At 42.9% G+C, this 27,691-nt stretch overlaps 1 protein-coding gene across 1 annotated transcript; it reads right to left on the reverse strand.

The window, feature by feature from the left end:
* LOC129853664 (pleckstrin homology domain-containing family A member 2-like) lies at positions 1–27,036 on the reverse strand. The gene is made up of 12 exons (XM_055919972.1): positions 26,842–27,036; positions 24,721–24,885; positions 21,239–21,295; positions 21,086–21,134; positions 11,669–11,766; positions 4,045–4,173; positions 3,846–3,947; positions 3,691–3,759; positions 3,319–3,389; positions 3,170–3,233; positions 2,786–2,863; positions 1–2,600 (listed from the first exon to the last, which is right to left on the reverse strand). The coding sequence occupies exons 2-12, from the start codon at positions 24,859–24,861 to the stop codon at positions 2,130–2,132; spliced, it is 1,329 nt and encodes a 442-aa protein (XP_055775947.1). The 5' UTR covers positions 24,862–24,885; positions 26,842–27,036; the 3' UTR covers positions 1–2,129.
* Between the last annotated feature and the right edge of the window lie 655 nt (positions 27,037–27,691).

Consider the following 27,691-nt stretch of genomic DNA (forward strand, 5'->3'; position numbering starts at 1 on the left):
TAAAAAGCTTTTGTCTTATTTAATGCACTTGCTTACAAGTAAAAAAAACAACAACACCATTATGATCAGGTAGGTGAGTGGACACCAGGTACGAGGTAGAAGGCAGTCCATTACATCTGAAATACTGTACCACAGGAATTAATCAGAGAAAACAGTAACCAGAAGAGCAAAATACATGAAATTGAATTAGAAATAGCAGACGTTAGCATTTAACCATTCTCTTTCTGGAATGACAGTACTGCAAAATGCTAAAAGAGCATATACAGAAATCAAAGATGCCTTAACTTAAAAACAAACATTATCCTGTCTCTAAAATGTTTGACCAGCCAGTCAACCATGATGAACTCAACACACACAGAGACACACACACTCTCTGGACTCAAATACATGTGTACTTGAGCATTTGTTATTTCTGTGTATTTCAGTATTTTCAAATACAGCCCAAAACAGGTACTTTTATTTGAGTATTTGTAAAAAACAAAATGGTCGACCAAATTGTATTTTAAAAGTATATTTAAATACTTATTTCAAATACTATTTTCAAATACCTGGGTTAAATGTATGGGAGTGTATTTGAGTATTTTCAAATACTTTCCAAGTGTATGTCCAAATACATTCCAATATTCAACTACTTGTTTTTTTCAAATAAAGGTTATCTGAATACATGTTTCAAATGTATTGAACATTAAAATGTTTGAACCGATGTCTGACACACACACGCACACAAAGCAGATATTGATGTTTGTGATTTATAACAGGAGTCTATGTAAAGAATCAGAAACATGACAGGTTAAGTTTAAAGAGAAGGGGAAAAGCACACCTGGACCTGGGTCGGTGAGGTGCAGGCAGGCAAAACACAACATGTGACATGACACATTACCATAGTAGATCATTTGCATTTGAGCAAGAGAATCCCGTTTGTGGAAGAACATGCAGAAATACGCTAAAAGCGTATATACAAAATGTGCTGCTGATGTCGCGATTTGACGCAATTGGATGCAGTCTAACAAGGGAACAGGACTGTCTACCGACAGGCAGAGCCACGGACACTAACACGTTCCATGACCAGGTTATTGATTGAATGGGACCCTTGGGTTCGGTCCCAATTGGCAGTGGCACCATATTCATTATATAGTGTACTACTTTTGACCAGGACCCATAGTGGGTGCCAATTGGGACATAACCTTGGTTAATACAAGCAAAAGACCAGCTGACTTATACTAGTGGAGGGTGTTCGGTAGACAAGACCAGGCTCCACCACAGCATCCACCTTCCTTCATATCAGTACCTGGGTGGACTACATTCAAGTTTAAAGAGGAAATCGTACAATAAAATATAACATATCCTTCACATTCCACCAGACACTAATACTGATAACCCCTCCCAGTCTGCCCAACACTGCTCTCTCTGAGTCACCCTCTATACAAAAAGCCCACAGCCACTACTGACACACCCCTCAGTGAGAGAACGCATCCAGGAACCCCAGTTTACATCACTACCCTCCCCCACCAGGGCTACTTCAGCAAACAGACCCACAGCAGATGTAGTTTCAGCAGCAGGCCTGTGAAACTCTTAGAGCAGAGGAGAAGGGGGTGGGGGAGGGAGGTTCAGTCTTTCAACGGTAGAAAGCACTCAAACAAGTGTCATTGTTTGTCTACACATTGGTTCTAGATGGTGGTTCTATATATTGTTGGATGCAGAGTTTTGTTGATTCTAGAAGTGGTTGATTCTAGACGTGGTTGATTCTAGAAGTGGTTGATTCTAGAAGTGGTTGATTCTAGACGTGGTTGATTCTAGACGTGGTTGATTCTAGACGTGGTTGATTCTAGACGTGGTTGATTCTAGACGTGGTTGGTTCTAGACGTGGTTGATTTTAGACGTGGTTGATTCTAGACGTGGTTGGTTCTAGACGTGGTTGGTTCTAGACGTGGTTGATTCTAGAAGTGGTTGGTTCTAGACGTGGTTGATTTTAGACGTGGTTGATTCTAGAAGTGGTTGATTCTAGACGTGGTTGGTTCTAGACGTGGTTGATTCTAGACGTGGTTGGTTCTAGAAGTGGTTGATTCTAGACGTGGTTGGTTCTAGAAGTGGTTGATTTTAGACGTGGTTGGTTCTAGACGTCGGTGGTTCTAAACGTCGGTGGTGCGGATGCCATCATGGTCCAGGCTGAAAGGGAAGCTGCGGTCTTTGGGGGGCTGAGGCTGAGAGCGGTGTCTCCTCCGGCTGCTGGAGGGGTCTGGAGCTATGGGGCCAGGGCAGTCTGGGACCCCCACACCACTGGCTAGGGCTGGAGCTGGGACCCCCTGTGGGATGAGAGTGGGAGTGGAGGGGGAGGATGAAGATGAGGAGGTGGAGGAAGAGGTGGAGCGAGAGGAAAGACTGGAGGGCAGATTGCTAAAGGGACTGTCCTTGTCCAGTGTGCCCAGAGCGGGAGCCTCTCTTTGGGGTACAGGGGTCCAGGGCTGCCACCCCGGGGCCACGGAACACGACTTCACTAGTGGGGGTCTCCTGTCATCTCCCTGGCGACCACGGAACACAGAGGGTGGGTGGGAGGTGTTACCATGGCGATACAGAGAGGAGGCAAATGTAAATGCAGAACCCTGAGAGAGAGAGAGAGAGATTCCATTTTTCCAATTCCCCCACTGAATCACACTTGCATTTGGGCATGCCATAAGGACCACTAATAGTACTGGTCTGAATTGCTAGTCGGTTCGTCGGGTCATGTGGGGCAAATTCTGAGGAGTTGTGATATGAGGCTTTCGTATGTATCTAAATCTACCTTTACCTTGGCAGGGCCTCTGAAGTCCTGTATCTTCAACTCAATGTCTCTGATCCAGCCCTGCATGTCCTCTGGAGTGTCTGTCTGCAACAAAACCAGCACATGCTTACACATCACGCTTAAACAACTCAGTAAGCACACACACACCTCTCTGTGATCTGAGGCCCCTGCCCCTAGTCAGCTGTTCTCCCATGGGGGGACAAGGGATGTTATTGTTCTTACGGTTAAGTGTTGGGAAAGTTCTCCTCCAATTCACAAAAAACATCCTGTCCATTTCTCCAAAAACAGAAGTAAGGCCACACATGAGCAACAGAGCATCAAGCCAGAGAGGAGTCAACACAGATGGAAGCCCAACTGACAACACACACACCCCCACCCCCACCCCCCTACCTGGACGTAGAAGACCCTGGAGCTGGTGATGATCTCAAACAGGTTATCTCTCATCAGCAGATCCCTGACAGAGAGGAGTGGGTAAGACATTGAGCTTCTGTGTGTGTTTGGGTCTGGTGTCGAGAGAAAGAGAGGTGTGTGACTCTCACCCAGATTTCACCAGACACTCATGGACCTTCTGAATGTCTCTCAGAGGAACAGCTCTCAGAGGCTCCTTATCCTGAAATACATATCAAATGCAGGTTACACGCACGCGCACACGTGCATCAGAAAAACACCACTTTACTCTATTCCACTGACATATCTGTCACACAGAACACTAAACACACAAAAGCAGAACCAAAGACTTAAACGTGGAGGACACATGTTTTTTCCTACAATGTATTGGCTTGGTTTGTATTTCCTATCCCAAATCCATTTGAGGACATCTGTAATTACACCCCACTGAGGTCTAAACAGCAACAGCGTTACTACCCAGAGCCACACACAGAGGAGAGAAGAGCGACAGGATATGACCTCACCATCTCACACTTGTAGTAACTGACAGCGTTGTGGTCCAGTGTGAAGAAACGTCTCTTCCAGCTTTTCCTCTGAAACACACAACAGATTAGTTCAAAAGTGTGTGTGTGTGTGTGTGTACGAGCTTGTGTGTGTGTGTGTGTGTGTGTGTACTCACCACGTTACCCTGTTTGACACAATAGCCACACCTCAGTACACCTGGTCTACTGCCTACAGAGGAGACCCTCCTGTCCCCTACCTCCATTTCCTCCCCCTCATTCTGCAACACACACACAATCATCATCATCATCACGTCATCATTACTGCCATCTTCATTGTCATCATGGCAATAGTGTATTTGGTCTAGACCATAGTACCTGGTAGATGGGTGTGTGCACCACCACTCCCCCGATGATCTCAGTCTTGTAGGCCAGCCTCTTACCCCCTGCCTCACCGGTTACTGTAGAAACCTCTGATCTGTGCTGGAGAAGCCCTGCTTTAGGGACCTACAGAAAACAACAGTTTGAGCAATAAGTCAAACATACAGCTAGCAGTTGGCATTTAGCCAACAACACATTACCATTCAGGTTTACTTATTGATATCCTATGAAACTATAAATGCATTATAACATATTTATGGAGTGATAAACAAGAAACGTGAGATAATCAAGGCCCATAAGGCATACAGGGTTTCTTCAACGGGAATACAGGGCAGTTAAAGAGGAAGTGGAAGAGCGAGAGTTGTGTGAGGGCAGGTGACAATAGAGAAGAAACAGAGCAGCACCACACTTCAACCTCACAGTGCCACAGACAGTGGTGACCTTTCTGACACAGGTTCCAATAATCTCTCCTTCCTCCCGAAGTGTGACACTTCCCTTCATGGATTGGAAAGAAAATGACTGCTACAGTGCCTTACGAAAGTATTCGCACCCATTGACTTTTTCCACATTTTGTTGTGTTACAGCCTGAATATAAATTTGATTAAATTGAAATTGTGTCACTGGCCTACACATAATATCCCATAATGTCAAAGTGGAATGATGTTTTCAGACATTTTTACAAATTCGTTTTAAAAAATGGAGTCAATAAATATTCCAACCCTTTGTTATGGCAAGCCTAAATAAGATCAGGAGTAAAAATTTGCTTAACAAGTCACATAAGAAGTTGCATGGACTCACTGTGTGAAATAATAATGTTTAACATGATTTTTTAATGACTACCTCACCCACCACATACAATTATCATCTGTAAGGTCCCTCAGTCGAGCAGTGAATTTCAAACACAGATTCAACCACAAAGACCAGGTAGGTTTTCCAATGCCTCACAAAGAAGGGCACCTATTTGTAGGTGGATAAAAAAAAGCAGGCATTGAATATCCCTTTGAGCATGGTTAAGTTATTAATTCGAATTTGGATGGTGTATCAATACACCCAGTCACTACAAAGATGCAGGAGTCCTTCCTAACTCAGTTGCCGGAGAGGAAAGAAGCCGCTCAGGGATTTCACCATGAGGCCAACGGTGATTTCACAGAGTAAAATGGCTGGATGGATCAACAACAGTGTAGTTACTCCACAATACTAATCTAAATGACAGAGTGAAAAGAAGCAAGCCTGTACAGAACAAAAATATTCTAAAACATGCATTCTGTTTGCAATAAGGCACTAAAGTAAAAAAGAAAATACATTGACTTTATGTCCTGAATACAAAACGTTATGATTGAGGCAAATTCAACACAACACATCACTGAGTACCACACTATAGATTTAAAAGCATGGTGGTGGCTACATCATGTTATGAGTATGCTTGTCATCAGCAAGGACTCTGGAGTTTTTTGGGATAAAAAGAAACGGAATAGAGCTAAGCACAGGCAAAATCCGAGAGGAAAACCTGGTGTTCAGTCTGCTTTCCAAAAAACACCGGGAGACAAATTCACCTGTCAGCAGGACAATAACCTAAAACAAGGCCAAATATACTGTTTACATATCTGGCATTGTTCATCTCAAGTGTATATACTGTTTTCTATACTATTCTACGGTATCTCGTTGACTTAATAATGCTTACATACTGTATCTTGCATTACTCATCTCATATGCACAGTGGGGAGAACAAGAATTGGATACACTGCCGATTTTGCAGGTTTTCCTACTTACAAAGCACGTAGATGTCTGTAATTTTTATCATAGGTATACTTCAACTGTGAGAGATGGAATCTAAAACAAAAATCCAGAAAATCACATTGTATGATTTTTAAGTAATTCATTTGCATTTTATTGCATGACATAAGTATTTGATCACCTACCAACCAGTAAGAATTCCAGCTCTCACAGACCTGTTAGTTTTTCTTTAAGAAGCCCTCCTGTTCTCCACTCATTACCTGTATTACCTGCTCCTGTTTGAACTCGTTACCTGTATAAAAGACACCTGTCCACACATTCAATCAAACAGACTCCAACCTCTCCACAATGGCCAAGAACAGAGAGCTGTGTTAGGACATCAGGGATAGAATTGTAGACCTGCACAAGGCTGGGATGGGCTACAGGACAATAGGCAAGCAGCTTGGTGAGAAGGCAAAAACTGTTGGCGCAATTATTAGAAAATGGAAGAAGTTCAAGATGACGGTCAATCACCCTCAGTCTGGGGCTCCATGCAAGATCTCACCTCGTGGGGCATCAATGATCATGAGGAAGGTGAGGGATCAGCCCAGATCTACACGGCAGGACCTGGTCAATGACCTGAAGAGAGCTGGGACCACAGCCTCAAAGAAAACCATTAGTAACACACTACGCCGTCATGGATTAAAATTCTGCAGTGCACGCAAGGTCCCCCTGCTCAAGCCAGCGCATGTCCAGGCCCGTCTGAAGTTTGCCAAAGACCATCTGGATGATCCAGAGGAGGAATGGGAGAAGGTCATGTGGTCTGATGAGACAAAAATAGAGCTTTTTGGTCTAAACTCCACTCGCCGTGTTTGGAGGAAGAAGAAGGATGAGTACAACCCCAAGAGCACCATCCCAACCGTGAAGCATGGAGGTGGAAACATCATTCTTTGGGGATGCTTTTCTGCAAAGGGGACAGGACGACTGCACCGTATTGAGGGGAGGATGGATGGGGCCATGTATCGCGAGATCTTCCCTCAGTAAGAGCATTGAAGATGGGTCGTGGCTGGGTCTTCCAGCATGACAACGACCAAAAACACACATCCAGGGCAACTAAGGAGTGGCTCCGTAAGAAGCATCTCAAGGTCCTGGAGTGGCCTAGCCAGTCTCCATACCTGAACCCAATAGAAAATCTTTGGAGGGAGCTGAAAGTCCGTATTGCCCAGTGACAGCCCCGAAACCTGAAGGATCTGGAGAAGGTCTGTATGGAGGAGTGAGCCAAAATCCCCGCTGCAGTGTATGCAAACCTGGTCAAGAACTACAGGAAACGTATGATCTCTGTAATTGCAAACAAAGGTTTCTGTACCAATTATTAAGTTCTGCTTTTCTGATGTATCAAATACTTATGTCATGCAAATGAATTACTTAAAAATCATACAATGTGATTTTCTGGATTTTTGTTTTAGATTCCATCTCTCACAGTTGAAGTATACCTATGATAAAAATTACAGACCTCTACGTGCTTTGTAAGTAGCAAAACCTGCAAAATCGGCAGTGTATCAAATACTTCTTCTCCCCACTGTATATACTGTTGTTTCTATACTATTCTACTGTATCTTAGTCCGTTCCGCTGACGTCGCTTGTCCATATGTATAGAGTCTTAATTAATTTCCACTTAGATTTGTTGGGAACTGGGTATATGTTGTGTAATTTGTTAGATATTACTTGTTAGATATTACTGCACTGTCGGCGCTAGAAGCACAAGCATTTCAATACCCCTGTAATAACATCTGCTAATCACGTGTATGTGATATACACCGGAGTAGCTTACCAAGACGACATGAATGTTCCTGAGTGGCCTAGTTATAGTTTTTAATTAAAATCAGCTCGAAAATCTATGGCAGGATTTGAAAATGGCTGTCTAGCAATGATAAACAACCAACTTGACAGAGCTTGAAGATTCTAACATGTATTGACTCAGGGGTGTGAATATTTAGGTAAATGAGATATTTCCGAATTAAATTTTCAATACATTTGCAAACATTTCTAAAAACATGTTTTCACTTTGTCATTATGGGGTATTGTGTGTAGATACGTGAGAAAAATAAACTAAATTCAGGCTGTAACACAGCAAAATGTGGAATAAGTCAAGGGATATGAATACTTTCTCAAGGCACTGTATATGGAAACTCCCTCTAGGCCTACACCAATCCAATGTTTTCAAATTTATGTGGAGTGGTGAACGAGTGCACACTTCAGGAGAAAAAAGACAGATAAAATAAAGATTATTGGGACATAACCACTAACTGCTGCTCTAAGCCTTCTGTAGAAGTGTGGAGGGAGGAGTTACAGGCCTTCAGCATTAAACTCTCTGGTCAAGAAGTGTGTGTGTGTGTCAGATCTTTACTGCAGCTCCACAGCACAAACAACAGATGTGTGTGGTCCTGGTAGAGCATGGGACTTGCAACCAGAGGCCTTCACGGGTCCAACTTCCAAAATGGACCTGAGGCATTCCCATCCGGAACAGATATGCATGAATTCACTTTTTTAATATAGAGACCCGTTCCAAATGGACAACTAGACCTGTTCCGTATAGACCTGGTCAGATCCAGACCCGGTCCGATCCGAGTGAGGGAAGCAGCAGAAAAGTATATTTTTAAGGTAATTTATTAACCGGAGCTGATAAAGCGTGAGGGGGAGGTGACGCTCTAGCAGGGGCCGTGCTGTGTGTGTGTGTGTGTGTGTGTGTGTGTGTGTGAGTGTGTGACACGGGAACAGGGAGGGAGAGACCGCAACCAAGCAAGCCGACTCGCACTATAGTAGACTAATAGCTGCCATACAGTAGCTAGGTTATGTATCATCCAATATGATCACGTAGTACCAGTCTTGACTGCATCAAACCAGAAGAACCTGGTTAACTAACCATCTAGGCTAATTGAAGCTGCATGCGCTTTCTCATCCTACAGTTACAAACAACAACAACTCCATTCAGAATATAAAGTAGCAGCCTACCTGTTGGCTCTTGGTTGTTGTAGCTCATCCTTCTCCTTTAACTTTCCTTAATTTTAATTCCATCTTCCATTGATTAGATATGTCCTAACTTTTGCCACACACGGAGGCTCTGACTGTTGCCTATTGCCGCTTTGATGACTTATGATTGGCCAACAACAAGCTTCACGCGCCACTCTTGTGAAAAGTAAAGAGCAGCAGCATAAATTATACGATTTCTCTCTCGCTCTACTGCAGCAGTCGCGTTCTGATCTGTATGGGTCCTTCTGGACAAGTCAGTTGAAACTACACATAACTGAGACCCGTGAAAATCAAATCAGATCCGGCCCAGACACGTGACATTATTTAGAATTCTGGATCCGGACTTGCTCACGTCCCGGATCGGGTCTTCAGGTACAAGTGGCTCCGTGAAGACCTCTACTTGCAACGCCAAGATAGGGTTTGATTCCCGGGACCACGTGTACATAAAATGTATGCACACATGAATGTAAGTCACTTTGGATAAAAGCATCTGCTAAATGGTATATACAGTATTATATTATAAACAGTGTATGTGTGGAAAGCCCCCCCCACAGGCTGAATATAGGACTCAACACACACTGTGCTGGAATGTGCTCTGTGAAACCTCAAAACACAAATCATGCTGTTCTGTTTCACCATTTCCTCATATTCTAGATGAGAGATTGTGAGAGTATGTGCGCGTGCCAAACCAAAAACATAATTAGCGGTGTGTGTGTGGGGGGGGGGGGGGGGATCGTAAAATGAGGAAAGGAGTAGCACTGTGTTGTGTCAAGACACAGAAACCAAGTAGCTGCCTGGCATTTTATGGTGGGAATTTATTTCCCTTATCAATCAAATTTGTACATTTTGTAATTCACCTCAGTTGAGAACAAGTTCTCATTTACAACTGCGACCTGGCCAAGATAATGCAAAGCAGTGCGACAAAAACAACACAGAGTTACACATGGGATAAACAAATGTACAGTCAATAACACAATACAAAAATATATATACAGTGTGTGCAAATGTAGTAAGATTAGGGAGGTAAGGCAATAAATAGGCCATAGTGGCGAAATAATAAAACATTGGAGTGATAGATGTGCAGATGATGATGTGCAAGTAGAGATACTGGGGTGCAAAAGAGCAAAAATAAATAACAATATGGGGAGGTAGTTGGGTGGGCTATTTACAGATGGGCTGTGTACAGGTGCAGTGATCGGTAAGCTGCTCTGACAGCTGATGCTTAAAGTTAGAGAGGGAGATATAAGCCCCCAGCTTCAGTGATTTTTGCAATTCGTTCCAGTCATTGGCAGCAGAGAACTGAAAGGAAAAGCGGCCAAAGAAGGAGTTGGCTTTGGGGATGACTAGTGAAATATACCTGCTGGAGCATGTGCAATGGGTGGGTGTTGCTATGGTGACTAGTGATCTGAGATAAGGCGGAGCTTTACCTAGCAAAGACTTATAGATGACCTGGAGCCAGTGGGTTTGGCGACGAATATGAAGCGAGGGCCTGGCATACAGGTCGCAGTGGTGGGTAGTATATGGGGCTTTAGTGACAAAACGGATGGCACTGTGATAGACTGCATCCAGTTTGCTGAGTAGAGTGTTGGAGGCTATTTTGTAAATGACATCGCCAAAGTCAAGGATCGGTAGTCAGTTTTACGATGGTATTTTTAGCAGCATGAGTGAAGGAGGCTTTGTTTGCGAAATAGGACGCTGATTCTAGATGTAATTTGGATTGCAGATGCTTAATGTGAGTCTGGAAGGAGATTTTACAGTCTAACCAGACCCCTAGGTATTTGTAGTTGTCCACATATTCTAAGTCAGAACCGTCCAGAGTAGTGATGCGAGTCGGGCGGGTGGGTGCGGGCAGCGATCGGTTGAAGAGCATGCATTTGGTTTTACTAGCATTTAAGAGCAGTTGGAGGCCACAGAAGGAGTGTTGTATGGCATTGAAGCTCGTCTGGAGGTAAGTTAACACAGTGCTCAAAGGGCCAGAAGTATACAGAATGGTGTCATCTGCGTAGAGGTGGATCAGAGAATCACCAGCAGGAAGAGCGACATCATTGATATATACAGAGAAAAGAGAGTCGGCCCGAGAATTTTTATTTTATTTATTTTTATTTTACCGTTATTTTACCAGGTAAGTTGACTGAGAACATGTTCTCATTTGCAGCAACGACCTGGGGAATAGTTAAAGGGGAGAGGAGGGGGATGAATGAGCCAATTGTAAACTGGGGATTATTAGGTGACCATGATGGTTTGAGGGCCAGATTGGGAATTTAGCCAGGACACCGGGGTTAACACCCCTACTCTTACGATAAGTGCCAAGGGATCTTTAATGACCTCAGAGAGTCAGGACACCCGTTTAACGTCCCATCCGAAAGACGGCACCCTACACAGGGCAGTGTCCCCAATCACTGCCCTGGGGCATTGGGATATTTTTTAGACCAGAGGAAAGAGTGCCTCCTACTGGCCCTCCAACACCACTTCCAGCAGCATCTGGTCTCCCATCCAGGGACTGACCAGGACCAACCCTGCTTAGCTTCAGAAGCAAGCCAGCAGTGGTATGCAGGGTGGTATGCTGCTGAACCCTGTGGCACCTCCATAGAGACTGCCAGAGGTCCGGACAACAGTCCCTCCGATTTGACACATAGAATATCTGAGAAGTAGTTGGTGAACCAGGCGAGGCAGTTATTTGAGAAACCAAGGCTGTCAATACATTTTTATAAGGGCAAATTGACCTGTCTCTCATATGGGGGGGGGGGGGGGGGGGGGGGGGGGTCATGACCGCAAGTTACACACCTGGTTATACGTGTAATGATTCGATGAATCATATGTTATGTTAATGTTACCATATGTTAATGGTAACGTTAGCTACAGGAGTTGGGGTACTCACAGTGATCTTGGTAGCTTTGTTCAGAGCGAGGACCCAGTCTTTCAGGTCAGCAGCATCGTTGGCATGGAGGAAATAACGCCGAGACACTGCATTGATCACTGCAGACATAGTGATATACAGAAATACAGAACAGAAATACAGAGGTTATAATAGCACTGATCACTGCAAGGAGGACAGAACAGGTATGGGTTGTTCCATCTCAAAAAGCACCAGAAAGAGGGTTGACACCCACCATCTTAGATTGTTCTTAGCAACCGATACGATTAGCATTTCTGAAACATTATTTTGTTGAAATATCATTTAATCCATGAGAAATTAAGCTAACTGATTGCACCCAAATTGGCCATTTTAATGTGAAGGATTCTGATAATATTCAATTAATATAGTACCCAACATCCGATTCGGACCAAACGTCTTCCTACCAATTAGTAAGACATGAGGAATTGTATATATATATATATATATATATATATATATATATATATATAGTATATATACAGTATATATATATATATTTTTTTTAAAGCCACCCACAGAAGCCTCACACTCCATGCCAATACCACCCCAACAACCAGTATACAGTATCAGTTTTCTATTTTTGACAAGTAGTATAAAGCTGTGGCTTGCTTCTCCATACCATGTAATGTATTCCCTGTGAATCTGGTCATGTTTCTTTTCCCCTGTTCAAAGAAATTTGTCATTGAAGTAGCTTGCATTATTTACCATAAAGTAGTGTCAATGGTTTATAGAGAGGATCTTCTAAGTGGGAGGGTGGGCCAATGGGCGGACCAATGGGTGAGCGGACCAATGGGTGGGCCAATGGGTGGGCGGACCAATGGGTGGGCGTCCCTGTGGATCCTGCTTTTTATTTTACATCCATGGGCTAATCAACATTAAAGATAACAATTACATTTTAGTAAAACAATGACAACACTAGCTATTCTCTTGTGGAATTTGAAAGGCCTTAATAGTTCTATCAAACAGTCCAACTATCTTGATAGTCTAAAACCACATTGATAGAGCAATGCTCCGAGGAACACACATGAAATTGAATTGAACAAATTCATAATTATTAACAAAAATTCAGTTGATGATTCTCTGATTTTATGGGACAAAGGTTTTATTAAAAACAATGCAACTACATTTGCATCTGGGCTGAACAAATCACATTTTAAAAAAGATATCAGAATTGGAAAAGTTGTTCACAAAGTTAGAGCGTTCTCAACAAATACTTTTTTCAGTGCAACTACTCTCTCCAACGTCAAGACAGAACTAAATCTATTGATAAGAGAGAGAGAGCAGAATATTCCATCCATCGAGAAACTTAAGCATTAGTTTCATGGTAATCGACACAGTTGTCTTCTGGCTAACAAGCTTCGCAGTAATTAGCGGATATTGTAACCATTGAAACTGAATCAGGTGAATTACTATCAGAACCCAAATTATATCAACTAAAGTATAACGATGTGCACTGAGAGTCGGGAAGCAAGTTCAGGGAGTCAGTGTTTTAATAAATAAACACAACATAAAACAAAATTAGAAACACGAACAACGCATAGACATGACACAGGAACAGAAACTATAATGCCTGGGAACGGAACCAAAGGGAGTGACATATATAGGGAAGGTAAATCAGGGAAGTGATGGACTCCAGGTGAGTCTGAAGATGCGCAGGTGTGCATAACGATGGTAACAGGTGTGCACCATAACGAGCAGCCTGGTGACCTAGAGGCCGGAGAGGGAGCACACATGACATAAAGATTCCCCCGTTTCTATAAAGAATTGTACCCCTCTGATTGTAAATCCACTCCAAGCCAGACGGAGTCCTTTTTAAAGATGTAAGAACTGTTCTTCTCTCAACTGACGAAGCCAGCTTGATGGGAGACCAAATCTCTCTCCATGAACTTAAAAAGTGCATTGGATAACATGAATAAAGACAAATGACCTGGTTGGGACAGCATTCCTTCTGAGGTCTATTTAATATTTTGGAACCAATTAAGTCAACTATTACTCGAAATGACGAACACAGCCAATCACAAAGGGTCATTTGGAAGGGACGTAAATAAAAGATTTGGCATGGGTTGGCGCCCCCCTTGGGTTGTGCCGTGGCGGAGATCTTTGTGGGCTATACTCTGCCTTGTCTCGGGATGGTCAGTTGGTGGTTGGAGATATCTCTCTAGTGGTGTGGGGGCTGTGCTTTGGCAAAGTGGGTGGGGTTAAATCCTGCCTGTTTGGCCCTGTCCGGGGGTATTGTCGGATGGGGCCACAGTGTCTCCCGACCCCTCCTGTCTCAGCCTCCAGTATTTATGCTGCAGTAGTTTGTGTGTCAGGGGGCTAGGGTCAGTCTGTTATATCTGGAATATTTCTCCTGTCTTATCCGGTGTCCTGTGTGAATTTAAGTATGCTCCCTCTAATTCTCTCTCTCTCTTCTCTCCTTCTCGGAGGACCTGAGCCCTAGGACCATGCCTCAGGACTACCTGGCCTGATGACTCCTTGCTGTCCCCAGTTCACCTGGCCGTGCTGCTGCTCCAGTTTCAACTGTTCTGCCTGCGGCTATGGAACCCTGACCTGTTCACCGGATGTGCTACCTGTCCCAGACCTGCTGTTTTCAACTCTCTAGAGACAGCAGGAGTGGTAGAGATACTCTGAATGATCGGCTATGAAAAGCCAACTGACATTTACTCCTGAGGTGCGGACCTGTCGCACCCTTGACAACTACTGTGATTATTATTATTTGACCCTGCTGGTCATCTATGAACATTTGAACATCTTGGCCATGTTCTGTTATAATCTCCACCCGGCACAGCCAGAAGAGGACTGGCCACCCCTCATAGCCTGGTTCCTCTCTAGGTTTCTTCCTAGGTTCTGGCCTTTCTAGGGAGTTTTTCCTAGCCACCGTGCTTCTACACTTGCATTGCTTGCTGTTTGGGGTTTTAGGCTGGGTTTCTGTACAGCACTTTGTGACATCAGCTTATGTAAAAAGAGCTTTATAAATACATTTGTTTGATTGATTGATTGATGGGTCCTTAGATCCTCAAAAGGTTTTACAGCTCCCCAACGAGAGCATCCTGACTGGTTGCATCACTGCCTGGTATGGCAACTGCTCAGCCTCCGACCACAAGGCACTACAGAGGGTAGTGCGTACGGCCCAGTACATCACCGGGGCCAAGCTTCCTGCCATCCAGGACCTCTATACCAGGCGGAGTCAGAGGAAGGCCCTAAAAATTGTCAAAGACTCCTGCCACCCTAGTCATAGACTGTTCTCTCTGCTACCGCACGGCAAGCAGTACCGGAGCGCCATGTCTAGGTCCAAGAGGTTTCCAAACAGCTTCTACCCCCAAGCCATAAGACTCCCGGAACAGCTAATGACTACCCAGACTATTTGCAACCCCCCATTATGCTGCTGCTACTCTGTTATTACCACTTTTATAAGCCTATCTGCATGTACATAATTACCTCGACACCGGTGCCCCTGCACATTGACACATTGACTCTGTACCGGTACACCCTGTATATAGCCCCGCTATTGTTATTTACTGCTCCTTAAGTATTTGTTTTTCTTATCTCTTACTTTTTTTAAAGGTATTTTCTTAACTGCATTGTTGGTTAAGGGCTTATAAGTAAGATCTGTAAGGTCTACACCTGTTGTATTCGGCGCATGTAAAATTTGATTTGAAATAAGGCACTAATTTTGGTTTTATTCAATAAAAGGTAAAGATGCCACACAGTGCTCTCACCATCTTTGATAAACACAGATATACAGCTATTTTCAAACATTCTGTCATTCCATCTCAAAACTTACTTAACCAAAATGGTACATCCAGACCAAAGCGGGTTTGTTAAATTATTATCCTCAGATAACCTTTGTCGTCTATTACATATCTTACATCAGGAACTCTTTTTTAGTTTTTATAATTTTATTGTTGGACATAAGACAAAAAAAAAGAAAAGAAAATCAGCACCAACTGATATTAATTTTGGAAATCTGTTCCAAAGTATTTCCACATATAATAGAGAGATATACACTGTGTATACAAAACGTTTCAAACATCTGCTCCTTCCATGATATAGGCTGACCAGGTGAAAGCTATGATCCCTTGTTGATGTCACTTGTTAAATCCACTTCAAATCAGTGTAGATGAAGGGGTTGAGACAGGTTAAAGAAGGATTTTTAAACCTTGAGACAATTGAGACATGGATTGTGTATGTGTGCCATTCAGAGGGTGAATGGGAAAGACAAAATATTTAAGTGCCTCTAAACAGGGTATAGTAGTTTGTGTCAAGAACTGCAACAATGCTGTTTTTTCACATTCAAAAGTTTCCCTTGTGTATCGAGAATGGTCCACCACCCAAAGGACATCCAGCCAACTTGACACAACTGTGGGAAGCATTGGAGTCCACATGGGCCAGCATCCCTGTGGAACATTTGACACCTTGTAGAGTCCATGACCCAACCAATTAAGGCTGTTCTGAGGGCAAAAGGGAAGAAGTGGCAGGGGGGTGTAACTCAATATTAGGAAGATGTTCTTAATGTTTTGTATACTCAGTGTACGTGATCGCTGTTTTCTGCATAGAAAAGTATTGGGTGGGCCGCCTGATTGTTTAATCGGGATGTTTATGTCCCCAAAAATGATTTGTTGGAAATCATTTTCAGGTTGGAAAAACATTTTCAGTGTAAACGACAAAAAACAGATATAAAGTATGTAGAAAAGGGACCTATATATTTTTTAAAAAGATTGTGTTTGAGAACTAACAATCAACAAAATAAAAGCTAGATAGTCAAGAGAGAATCTAAAAAAAAAAATATTGATGCATTCAGAAGTATTTGTGCCATGGCATGGGCCCCCCATTGATTTTGCTATAATGTCACTTATATAGCATAAATGTGTAGAATTGCAGAAAATGTGCTTTAAAACTGCTAATTTCTCTCTCAGCCTCATAGCAGAATGTGTAGAATTGCAGGAAATGAGCTTTAAAAATCGCAACATCTTATCTATGCCACCTGGTACCACGTCTTCCTCAAAGTGACCTGACCATTGCACATAGCTTCTATTTATAGCCTAGTAGCCAATTGAGACACATGAATGTAAAAAAAAAAAAAAAAAAAAAAAAATCAAGGTAAATGGTAAATTATAGCATTACATAATAAAGATAGATATTGTGTCTCGTTAATCAATAAGCCATGTCAAAATATACATGAGTGATATTTGGGTGTCTGGGAATCCAGAGACACAGAGACCAAAATAATCAAGCCAAGTTTTTCTTAGTAAGCCATTCATGATTTTTGTCATTGTTGTTGAGCACCCCTGTTCCTTTGTTTGCTGAAGCGCGAAGGCCCACCTTAACACACGATTAAAATACTATATGCCAATCCCTCAGCCATAGTAATAACAGGCAATACCTGCTCTGCTCCGTTCAAAATAACCAGAAGTAGCAGGCAAGGTGATCCCATCTCACCTCTGCTATTTTCATTGTCTACAGATGGGTTAGCCGATATCGTCACAAAAACGATGTGTGCGGTTCCAGTGTTGTTGTGTGTCTGGATGGCCAGATTGCTAGCAAGAATGACAAGAAACTGTCATGTGGGGAATCGTAAGTGGCTCATTTCATCTTGTTCTTGATACCATGTCTTGTTTTGAGGTGTTTTGACTGATTTCATGTCATTGCTAATATGGCAAAACATGTTCTTGCTAGCTAACCAACAACTGTAATGATGTATTTGAGAGACAACAAGTGCTCATTGTGCAAATGCATTTATTTATTCAATAAACATTGGAGATGAAATATCGCTTACATGGGTCCCATATGGCTCAGTTGATAGAGGATGGCGCTTGCAACACAAGGGTTGTGGGTTCAATTCCCATGGGGGACCAATAAGAAAAAAGACTCACTACTGTAAGTCGCTCTGGATAAGACACATATACAGTTGAAGTCGGAAGTTTACATACACTTAGGTTGGAGTCATTAAAACTCATCACAAATTTCTTGTTAACAAACTATAGTTTTGGCAAGTTGGTTAGGACATCTACTTTGTGCATGACACAAGTAATTTTTCCAACAAATGTGTACAGATTATTTCACTGTATCACAATTCGAGTGGGTCAGAATTTTACATACACTGAGTTGACTGTGCCTTTAAACAGCTTGGAAAATTCCAGAAAATGATGACATAGCCTATCAGAAGCTTCTAAAGCCAATTGACATAATTTGAGTCAATTGGAGGTGTACCTGTGGATGTATTTCAAGGCCTACCTTCAAACTCAGTGCCTCTTTGCTTGACATCATGGTAAAATCAAAAGAAATCCGCCAAGACCTCAGGAAAAAAATTGTAGACCTCCAAATTGTAGACCTCCACAAGTCTGGTTCATCCTTGGGAGCAATTTCCAAACGCCTGAAGGTACCACATTCATCTGTACAAACAATAGTATGCAAGTATAAACACCATGGGACCGCTCAGGAAGGAGACGTGTTCTGTCTCCTAGAGATGAACATACTTTGGTGCGAAAAGTGCAATTCAATCCCAGAACAACAGCAAAGGACCTTGTGAAGATGCTGGAGGAAACAGGTACAAAAGTATCTACACTGCTCAAAAAAATAAAGGGAACACTTAAACAACACAATGTAACTCCAAGTCAATCACACAGGAAGCAACACTGATTGACAATAAATTTCATATGCTTTTGTGCAAATGGAATAGACAACAGGTAGAAATTATAGGCAATTAGCAAGACACCCCCAATAAAGGAGTGGTTCTGCAGGTGGTGACCACAGACCACTTCTCAGTTCCTATGCTTCCTGGCTGATGTTTTGGTCACTTTTGAATGCTGGCGGTGCTTTCACTCTAGTGGTAGCATGAGACGGAGTCTACAACCCACACAAGGGGCTCAGGTAGTGCAGCTCATCCAGGATGGCACATCAATGCGAGCTGTGGCAAAAAGGTTTGCGGTGTCTGTCAGCGTAGTGTCCAGAGCATGGAGGCGCTACCAGGAGACAGGCCAGTACATCAGGAGACGTGGAGGAGGCCATAGGAGGGCAACAACCCAGCAGCAGGACCGCTACGCCCGTCTTTGTGCAAGGAGGAGCAGGAGGAGCACTGCCAGAGCCCTGCAAAATGACCTCCAGCAGGCCATAAATGTGCATGTGTCTGCTCAAACGGTCAGAAACAGACTCCATGAGGGTGGTATAAGGGCCCGACGTCCACAGGTGGGGGTTGTGCTTACAGCCCAACACCGTGCAGGACGTTTGGCATTTGCCAGAGAACACCAAGATTGGCAAATTCGCCACTGGCGCCCTGTGCTCTTCACAGATGAAAGCAGGTTCACACTGAGCACATATGACAGACGTGACAGAGTCTGGAGACGCCGTGGAGAACGTTCTGCTGCCTGCAACATCCTCCGGCATGACCGGTTTGGCGGTGGGTCAGTCATGGTGTGGGGTGGCATTTCTTTGGGGGGCCGCACAGCCCTCCATGTGCTCGCCAGTGGTAGCCTGACTGCCATTAGGTACCGAGATGAGATCCTCAGACCCCTTGTGAGACCATATGCTGGTGCGGTTGGCCCTGGGTTCCTCCTAATGCAAGACAATGCTAGACCTCATGTGGCTGGAGTGTGTCAGCAGTTCCTGCAAGAGGAAGGCATTGATGCTATGGACTGGCCCGCCCGTTCCCCAGACCTGAATCCAATTGAGCACATCTGGGACATCATGTCTCGCTCCATCCACCAACGCCACGTTGCACCACAGACTGTCCAGGAGTTGGCGGATGCTTTAGTCCAGGTCTGGGAGGAGATCCCTCAGGAGACCATCCGCCACCTCATCAGGAGCATGCCCAGGCATTGTAGGGAGGTCATACAGGCACGTGGAGGCCACACACACTACTGAGCTTCATTTTGACTTGTTTTAAGGAAATTACATCAAGTTGGATCAGCCTGTAGTGTGGTTTTCCACTTTAATTTTGAGTGTGACTCCAAATCCAGACCTCCATGGGTTGATAAATTTGATTTCCATTGATAATTTTTGTTTGATTTTGTTGTCAGCACATTCAACTATGTAAAGAAAAAAGTATTTAATAAGAATATTTTATTCATTCAGATCTAGGATGTGTTAGTGTTCCCTTTATTTTTTTTGAGCAGTGTATATCCACAGTAAAACAAGTCCGATATCGACATAACCTGAAAGGCTTCTCAGTAAGGAAGAAGCCACTGCTCCAAAAGCGCCATAAAAAAATCCAGACTACGGTTTGCAACTGCACATGGGGACAAAGATCGTACTTTTTGGAGAATTATCCTCTGGTCTGATGAAACAAAAATAGAACTGTTTGGCCATAATGACCATTGTTATGTTTGGAGGAAAAATGGGGAGGCTTGCAAGCTGATGAACACCATCCCAACTGTGAAGCACGAGGGTGGCAGCATCATGTTTTGGGGGTGCTTTGCTGCAGGAGGGACTGGTGCACTTCACAAAATAGATGGCATCATGAGGCAGGAAAATGATGAGATGTTGCTTCAATATATCCACAAGACATCAGTCAGGAAGTTAAAGCTTGGTCGCAAATGGGTCTTCCAAACGGACAATGACCCCAAGCATACTTCCAAAGTTGTGGCAAAATAGATTAAGGACAATAAAGTCAAGGTATTGGAGTGGCCATCACAAAACCCTGACATAAATCCCATGGAAAATTTGGAAGCTTGTGGAAGGCTACCCAAAACATTTGCCCCAAGTTAAACAATTTAAAAGGCAATGCTACCAAATACTAATTGAGTGCATGTAAACTTCTGACCCACTGAGAATGTGATGAAATAAATAAAAGCTGAAATAAATCATTCTCTACTATTATTCTGACATTTCACATTATTAAAATAAAGTGGTGATCCTAACGGACCTAAGACAGGGAATTTTTACTAGGAATAAATGTCTGGAATTGTGAAAAACTGAGTTTAAATGTATTTGGCTAAGGTGTATGTAATCTTCCGACTTCAACTGTATATTGTCAACAATCGAAACGAACCCTGTCTGTTTTGCCCCATAGTTGCACACACATCGGTTTTGTTGCTAAACAACCAACCTGTCTATGGAGCCACTGGCCCAGGCAGTTCGGCAATCAAAATAAATTACACCAATCTCTTTCAATTCTACGGAAAACATCATATCATTATACGCTGACAATATCTTACTTTATCTAGACAATGTATCTCAATCTCTCCCAAACACTTTGAAGAATGCCGATGTTTCAAACTACAGAAACAATTTCAGAACAATCTGAGATGGTGGGTGTCATGGCTTGTTGAAAATGACATGGAACGATTCATATGTCACACAACTGAACCCATTTTACTGTACGTGTTTCACCAGGGCCATGAGAAGAACTTACACTCTCATACTCAAGCAAACAAAAGCACTCAAACAAACTCTTTGACTCACCAAAGCAGAACTCAGTCTTGGACTTCTGTTTCCCCGTGGCCTCGCTCACCTAAACCCGAACAGAGGAGTAGATGAGATGAGAGAGAAGATGAGAGTCTGGAATCAGTCAAAAACATTGCCCTTACTAAGTAGTCTGTTTAAGGGTGTTGTTACCTTGGAGATGTATGTCAGCTGCAGAATCCCAACTGCGTTCGCTCCACTAGGCAGGTTCTAGAGGCAGACATACAGTGTAATAAACAGAGTAACACAACTGCGTTCGCTCCACTAGGCAGGTTCTAGAGGCAGACATACAGTGTAATAAACACAGTAACACAACGAGTAGGGTGGGGCCGCAATCAGATTTTCATACCGTCAAACTGTTTCTGTACCATACCAGGGCATACGGTATTACCGAATGTGCACACAAGGGCTGCTATAAATAATAAAATAAAAATATATACCTGTGTATATACTTTTTTTGAGGGGACGCAGAACAATTTAGGCAACAGGGATCTTGATCCAGGAGGGGATTGAATGTCTCTGATGTAACCAAGAAGCTTGACCTTCATATCTAGCCACTTAGCTAGCAAGTTACCAAAGCAAATGCATAGCTGTAGCCCTGAGCTGGATATATATATTTATTCTAGTTATACATAACTTAGTTAGTTATAAGCAGTTATAATAAGCCACCCTTTGCCTTGATGACAGCTTTGCACACTATTGGCATTCTGCTTTTCCTTCACTTTGCAGTCCAACTCATCCCAAACCATCTCAATTGGGTTGCGGCCAGGTGATTGTGGAGGCCAGGTTATCTGATACAGCACTCCATCACTCTCATTGAGAGTGTAAGGGCTATTCGACATTGGTCGAATAGCCCTTACACATCCTGGAGGTGTGTTTTGGGTAATTTTCCTGTTGAAAAACAAATGATAGTCCCACTAAGCGTAAACCAGATGGGAATGGCGTATTGCTGCAAAATGCTCTGTTAGCCATGCTGGTTAAGTGTGCCTTGAATTTGTATGAAATCATCAAAAGTGTCACTAGCAAAGCACCCCCACACCTCCTCCTCCAAGCCACAAATTCGGAAATTATCGGTTCACCTATTCTGCGTCTCACAAAGAGGCGGCGGTTGGAACCAAAAATCAAAAATTTGGACTCCAGACCAAAGGGCAGATTTCCACCAGTCTAATCTCCATTTCTCGTGTTTCTTGGCCCAAGCAAGTCTCTTCTTATTATTAGTGTCCTGTAGTAGTGGTTTCTTTGCAGCAATTCAACCATGAAGGCCTGATTCACACAGTCTCCTCTGAACTGTTGATGTTGAGATGTGTCTCTTATTTGAACTCCGAAGCATTTATTTGGGATGCATTTTCTGAGGTTGGTAACTCTAATGAACTTATCCTCTGCAGCAGAGGGGACTCTGGGTCTTCCTTTATGTGGCAGTCCTCATGAGAGCCAGTTTCATCATAGCACTTGAAGTTCTTTAAATTTTCCGGATTGACTGACCTTCATGTCTTAAAGTGAAGGAAAAGCAGCCAACAAGTGCTCAGCACATGGGAACTCCTTCAAGAATCCTTCAAGAGCATTCCAGGTGAAGCTGATTGAGAAAATGCCAAGAGTGTGCAAAGCTGTCATCAAGGCAAAGGGTGGCTACTTTGAAGAATCTCAAATATATTTTGATTAGTTTAACACTTTTTTGATTACTACATGATTCCATATGTGTTATTTCAAATATTTGGTGTCTTCAATACTATTCTACAATGTAGAAAACAGTAAAACTAAGGAAAACCCTTGAATGAGTAGGTGTCCAAACTTTTGAAATGGTACAGTATATCACACACACGGAACGTTTTCAGACCCCTTGACATTTTGTTACGCTACAGCCTTATTTTAAAATTGGTTAAATAGTTGTCCCCCCCTCATCGATCGACACACAATACCCATAATGACAAAGCAAACAGAGGTTTAGAAATGTTTGCAAATTTATAAAAAATAAAAATGGAAAAATCACATTTACATAAGTATTCAGACCCTATACTCAGTACTTTGTTGAAGCACCTTTGGCAGCGATTACAGCCTTGAGTCTTCTTGGGCATGACGCTACAGACTTGGCACTCCTGTATTTGGGGAGTTTCTCCCATTCTTCTCTGCAGATGCTCTCAAACTCTGTCAGGTTGGATGGGGAGCGTCGCTGCAAAGCTTTTTTCAGGTCTCTCCAGAGATGTTCGACTGGGTTCAAGTCCGGGCTCTGGCTGGGCCACTCAAGGACATTCAGAGACTTGTCCTGAAGCCACTCCTGCGTTGTCTTTGCTATGTGCTTAGGGTTGTTGTCCTGTTAGAAGGTGAACCTTTGCCCCATTCTGAGGTCCTGAGCGCTCTGGAGCAGGTTTTCATCAAGGATCTCTCTGTACTTTGCTCCGTTCATCTTTCCCTCGATCATGACTAGTCCCTGCCGCTAAAAAACCTCCCAACAGCATGATGCTGCCGCCACCATGCTTCACTATAGAGATGGTGCCAGGTTTCTTCCAGACGCGACAGTTGGCATTCAGGCCAAAGAGTTTAATCTTGTATTCATCAGACCATAGAACCTTGTATCCCATGGTCTGAGAGTCCTTTATGTGCCTTTTGGCAAACTCCAAGCGGGCTGTCATGTGCCTTTTACTGAGGAGTGGCTTCCGTCTGGCGACTCTACCATAAAGGCCTGATTGGTGTAGTGCTGCAGAGATGGTTTCCCTTCTGGAAGTTTCTCCCATCCCCACAGAGAAACTCTGGAGCTCTGTCAGAGTGACCTTCGGGTTCTTGGTCACCTCCCTGACCAAGGCCCTTCTCCCCTGATTTGTCAGTATGGCCGGGCGGACAGCTCTAGGAAGGGTGATGGAGGAGGCCACTGTGTTCTTGGTGACCTTCAATGCTGCAGACAATTTTTGGTACCCTTCCCCAAATCTGTGCCGACACAATCCTGTCTCTGAGCTCCACGGACAATTCCTTCGACCTCATGGCTTTGTTTTTGTTCGGACATGCACTGTCAACTGTGGGACCTTATATAGACAGGTGTTTGCCTTTCCAAATCATGTCCAATCAATTGAATTTACCACAGATGGACTCCAATCAAGTTGTAGAAACATCTCAAGAATGATCAATGGAAACAGGATGCACCCAAGCTCAATTTCAAGTCTCATAGCAAAGGGTGTGAATACTTATATAAATAAGGTATTTCTGTTTTTAATTTATTTGCAAACATTTCTAAAAACCTGTTTTCGCTTTGTCATTACAGGGTATTGTGTGTAGATTGATGAGGGAAAAAATTTAATTTAATACATTTTAGAATAAGTCTGTAATGTAACAAAATGTGGAAAAAGTCAAGGGGTCTGAATACTTTCTGAATGCACCGTATATATTTATTTATTTAAACAGTAGTGAAAATCATACCATCGGTATTTCGAAATATACCGTTTATACCGTATACCGGGGTATCGCCCAAGCCTAACAACAAGCACTTATGCAGGCAGAGAGAGAGATAAAAACCTTCAACTCCCAGTCTCACTTCCTCTACCCTGCTAGCGGCGGAACACACACACTATTTGAACACACTCTGCCTCAGACACATCAGAGGTCATGTGTGTTTGTACAGGTACTATAATGACTGTGTGTGTGTGTACCTGGGGGTTGTCCATGTACCACTGCAGTGTGTTTCCCTGTGTGTCCAGTATGAAGTAGCGTCTCTGGAAGCGACTGCTGCCCTCCTTCTCCTCAATGTCCAGGAAGCCACACACACGGTTCTGCCTGTCCACGTATGGCATACTGCTGCCTGCTACCACATATCACTGAGAGATGGAGAGCGGGAGGAGTCTATTTGTAAGGCATTTTGAAATAAATCTTGCACAGTAATGACACAGGCTTCCAATTCTTCAGAAAACCCAAATCCTCTTTTAGAGCAACAGTAACAGTTGGCAGTGAATTTGCCCGAAAGAGAGGAAGAGAGCGAGCAGTCATGTCACACACACACACGCAGCAGTTTTTCATGTGACGTTATTGAGGCAGCCTAGCTAAGCATAAGGCCTCAGGCTGTGCTGCTAACCAGAGGATTCACCACAGCTGTAAATTATAGACTACTAAACAGATCTGCATACAGGCACATTTCATCTGGTCAGATAGATAGGAGGGGGGGGCAGAGAAAGAGAGGAAGGGAGAGATAGAGATGAGAAAAGGGGGGAGAGAGAGAGAGTGGGGGGGCAGGTCAGAGAGTGACAAGGGAATGAACATTAGAGGACAACCTAACCTAACTCTTGTCAGAGAGACTGACTGACGTGCTGAGGACATGACATCCTCCTGACTGATGCCTGTCTGTACAGTAGATGCACCTACCTGGTCACATACGCATGCTAACACAACTTCTCCTCTGGAGCAGCAATATGAAGAACATTTCGTGTTCATGGTGTTGTTTAAGGAAAGAAAGAAATTAACACACACACACACACACAGCCAGTGCTTTTTGACATCAGAAAAAGCATCTGTTTCGGGCATTTAGCATAGCAGGAGTGACCAAGTCTGAAATTATATATTGGCATCTATGGCAAACTTTAAGTAGTTCTCAATCTTTACAAGACATGGGACATTTGATGCATTTAAACTTAGCATTACATTATTATTGGGATAAAAGGGATTCGTGTTTGACCATGCTGTCTATGTAGGCCTTATTCGCAGGGCTGGCAAAGTTATCCTATAATTGTTTAACCGACACTTAATGACAATAACCCTGAACAACAACAACAAAAATTGTCTTAATACATGTATTTTTAGGAGAAGGGGAGGTTCAACTTTATATTCTAGTATAGTTTACCCAATAGCAGTTTTTCATTTTTACATGAATTTGGTAAAGTTGGTAGTCATTTTACGAGCAGAACGGCATGGTCGGGAGGAGAAGCTTCATTTCCAAAAGTTCAATGCGGTCAAAACCAGTTTTGAGACAGGGGTGTCACCAAGCTGTGATATTCATTAAGCAAGTAGCAGGTCATTTTCCAAAGATGCATCACAAGCTCAAAACAATTAAGACAACAGTGTCCTTTTGCATGACAATTAATTGTTACCCCAAATTCCATAATCGTCACAACCCTACTGATTAGTGTGAATCATAAAGTTTTGTTTATTAATGCACAGCTATTATTCCCCAAACAGAATGAGGAGCAGATACAGAGATAGAGGCTACATATGAATACTATAGGATGATAATTCCACGGTGCATTCCAACAGTGCAGATGTAATGTTTGTTAACAGAATGACAGCACAAAACATAATTCTGTTTCCAAACTTTGCATCTGCACTGTTCTTCAAGTAAATGTGTTTTTGTAAAATTTTATGTGGAACATTTAAAAAAAAAATAGTCATTGTGCATAGATTTGTATGGTTTGTTTAGCTTTGCAATCATTGTTTTTTATTTGACAAGTGAAAAATCTGAGTATTAGTGTCACTATTACCGTGTATCTGACCCAGGAGGATCAGATCCACGTGGAACCCATCCTGTATCATAGATATGCCTACATTATTATTTGATCAGGTGCTCTGTGGGCTATGTTCTGTAGGCGAGATACTCTGTCAGTTATTTCACTAGTTGTCGACTTGTATGGAGAATAACTATTCCGCCCAATAAAGCATGATTTAGCATCATGTTGAGATGACATGAAAGTTTAATGCTGAAACGATCTGCCAACCACAACTCTAGGTATGTCTGCCACACCTAGGCTACTCCGCCCAACACACACATACAGACACACAAAACTTACCCGTTTTACTGTTCGGTGTGCGTGCGTCCCAAGTGTCGCAAAGAGTAAAACACGTCTCGTTTAAATCTGTTGTTACTCTTAGTTGACATTTGTCTACTATCTGAAATGTATGCGGCACCCGAACACCGCTGTCAACTGAGAGTTCTTTCCTGGTAGGGCTCGCGATTAGAATGAACCAATCCCGGAAATGATCTAGTCTCTTGTCGTTTTTTGCTGTAGCTACAGTATGAGGAGCAAGGAGTTTGAGTAGCCAGACTCTTGACTGGCGCTGCTGCTGATCTCTCTGTTGTTGACTTTAGGTTTTAACTGTTTTCTTGGCTGTCATTGTGCCGGGTCATCAAACATTAATAGCCGTGGTGTAAAGTACCTAAGTAAAAATACTATCAAGTACTATTTAAGTGTTTTTGGGGGGTATCTGTACTTTACTTTACTATTTATATTTGTTACTACTTTTACTTCACTACATTCCTAAAGAAAATAATAAACTTTTAACTCCATACATTTTCCCTGACACCCAAAAATACTCGTTACATTTTGAATGCTTAGCAGGACAGGAAAAGGGTCCAATTTTACACTCTTATCAAAGGCGCCATCCCTACTGCCTCTGATCTGGCGGCCTCACTAAACACATGCTTCGTTTGTAAATTATGTCTGAGTGTTGGAGTGTGCCCCCTGGCTTTCTGCAAATTAAAAAAACAATAATATGGCGCAATCTGGTTTGCTTAATATAAGGAATTTGAAATTATTTGTACTTTTACTTTTGGTACTTAGTATATTTTAGCAATTACATTTACTTTTGATACTTAAGTATATTTAAATCCAAATACTTTTAGACTTTTACTCAAGTAGT

The sequence above is a fragment of the Salvelinus fontinalis genome, chromosome 4 (assembly GCF_029448725.1).
Source record: "Salvelinus fontinalis isolate EN_2023a chromosome 4, ASM2944872v1, whole genome shotgun sequence".
NCBI classification, from domain to species: Eukaryota; Metazoa; Chordata; class Actinopteri; order Salmoniformes; family Salmonidae; genus Salvelinus; species Salvelinus fontinalis.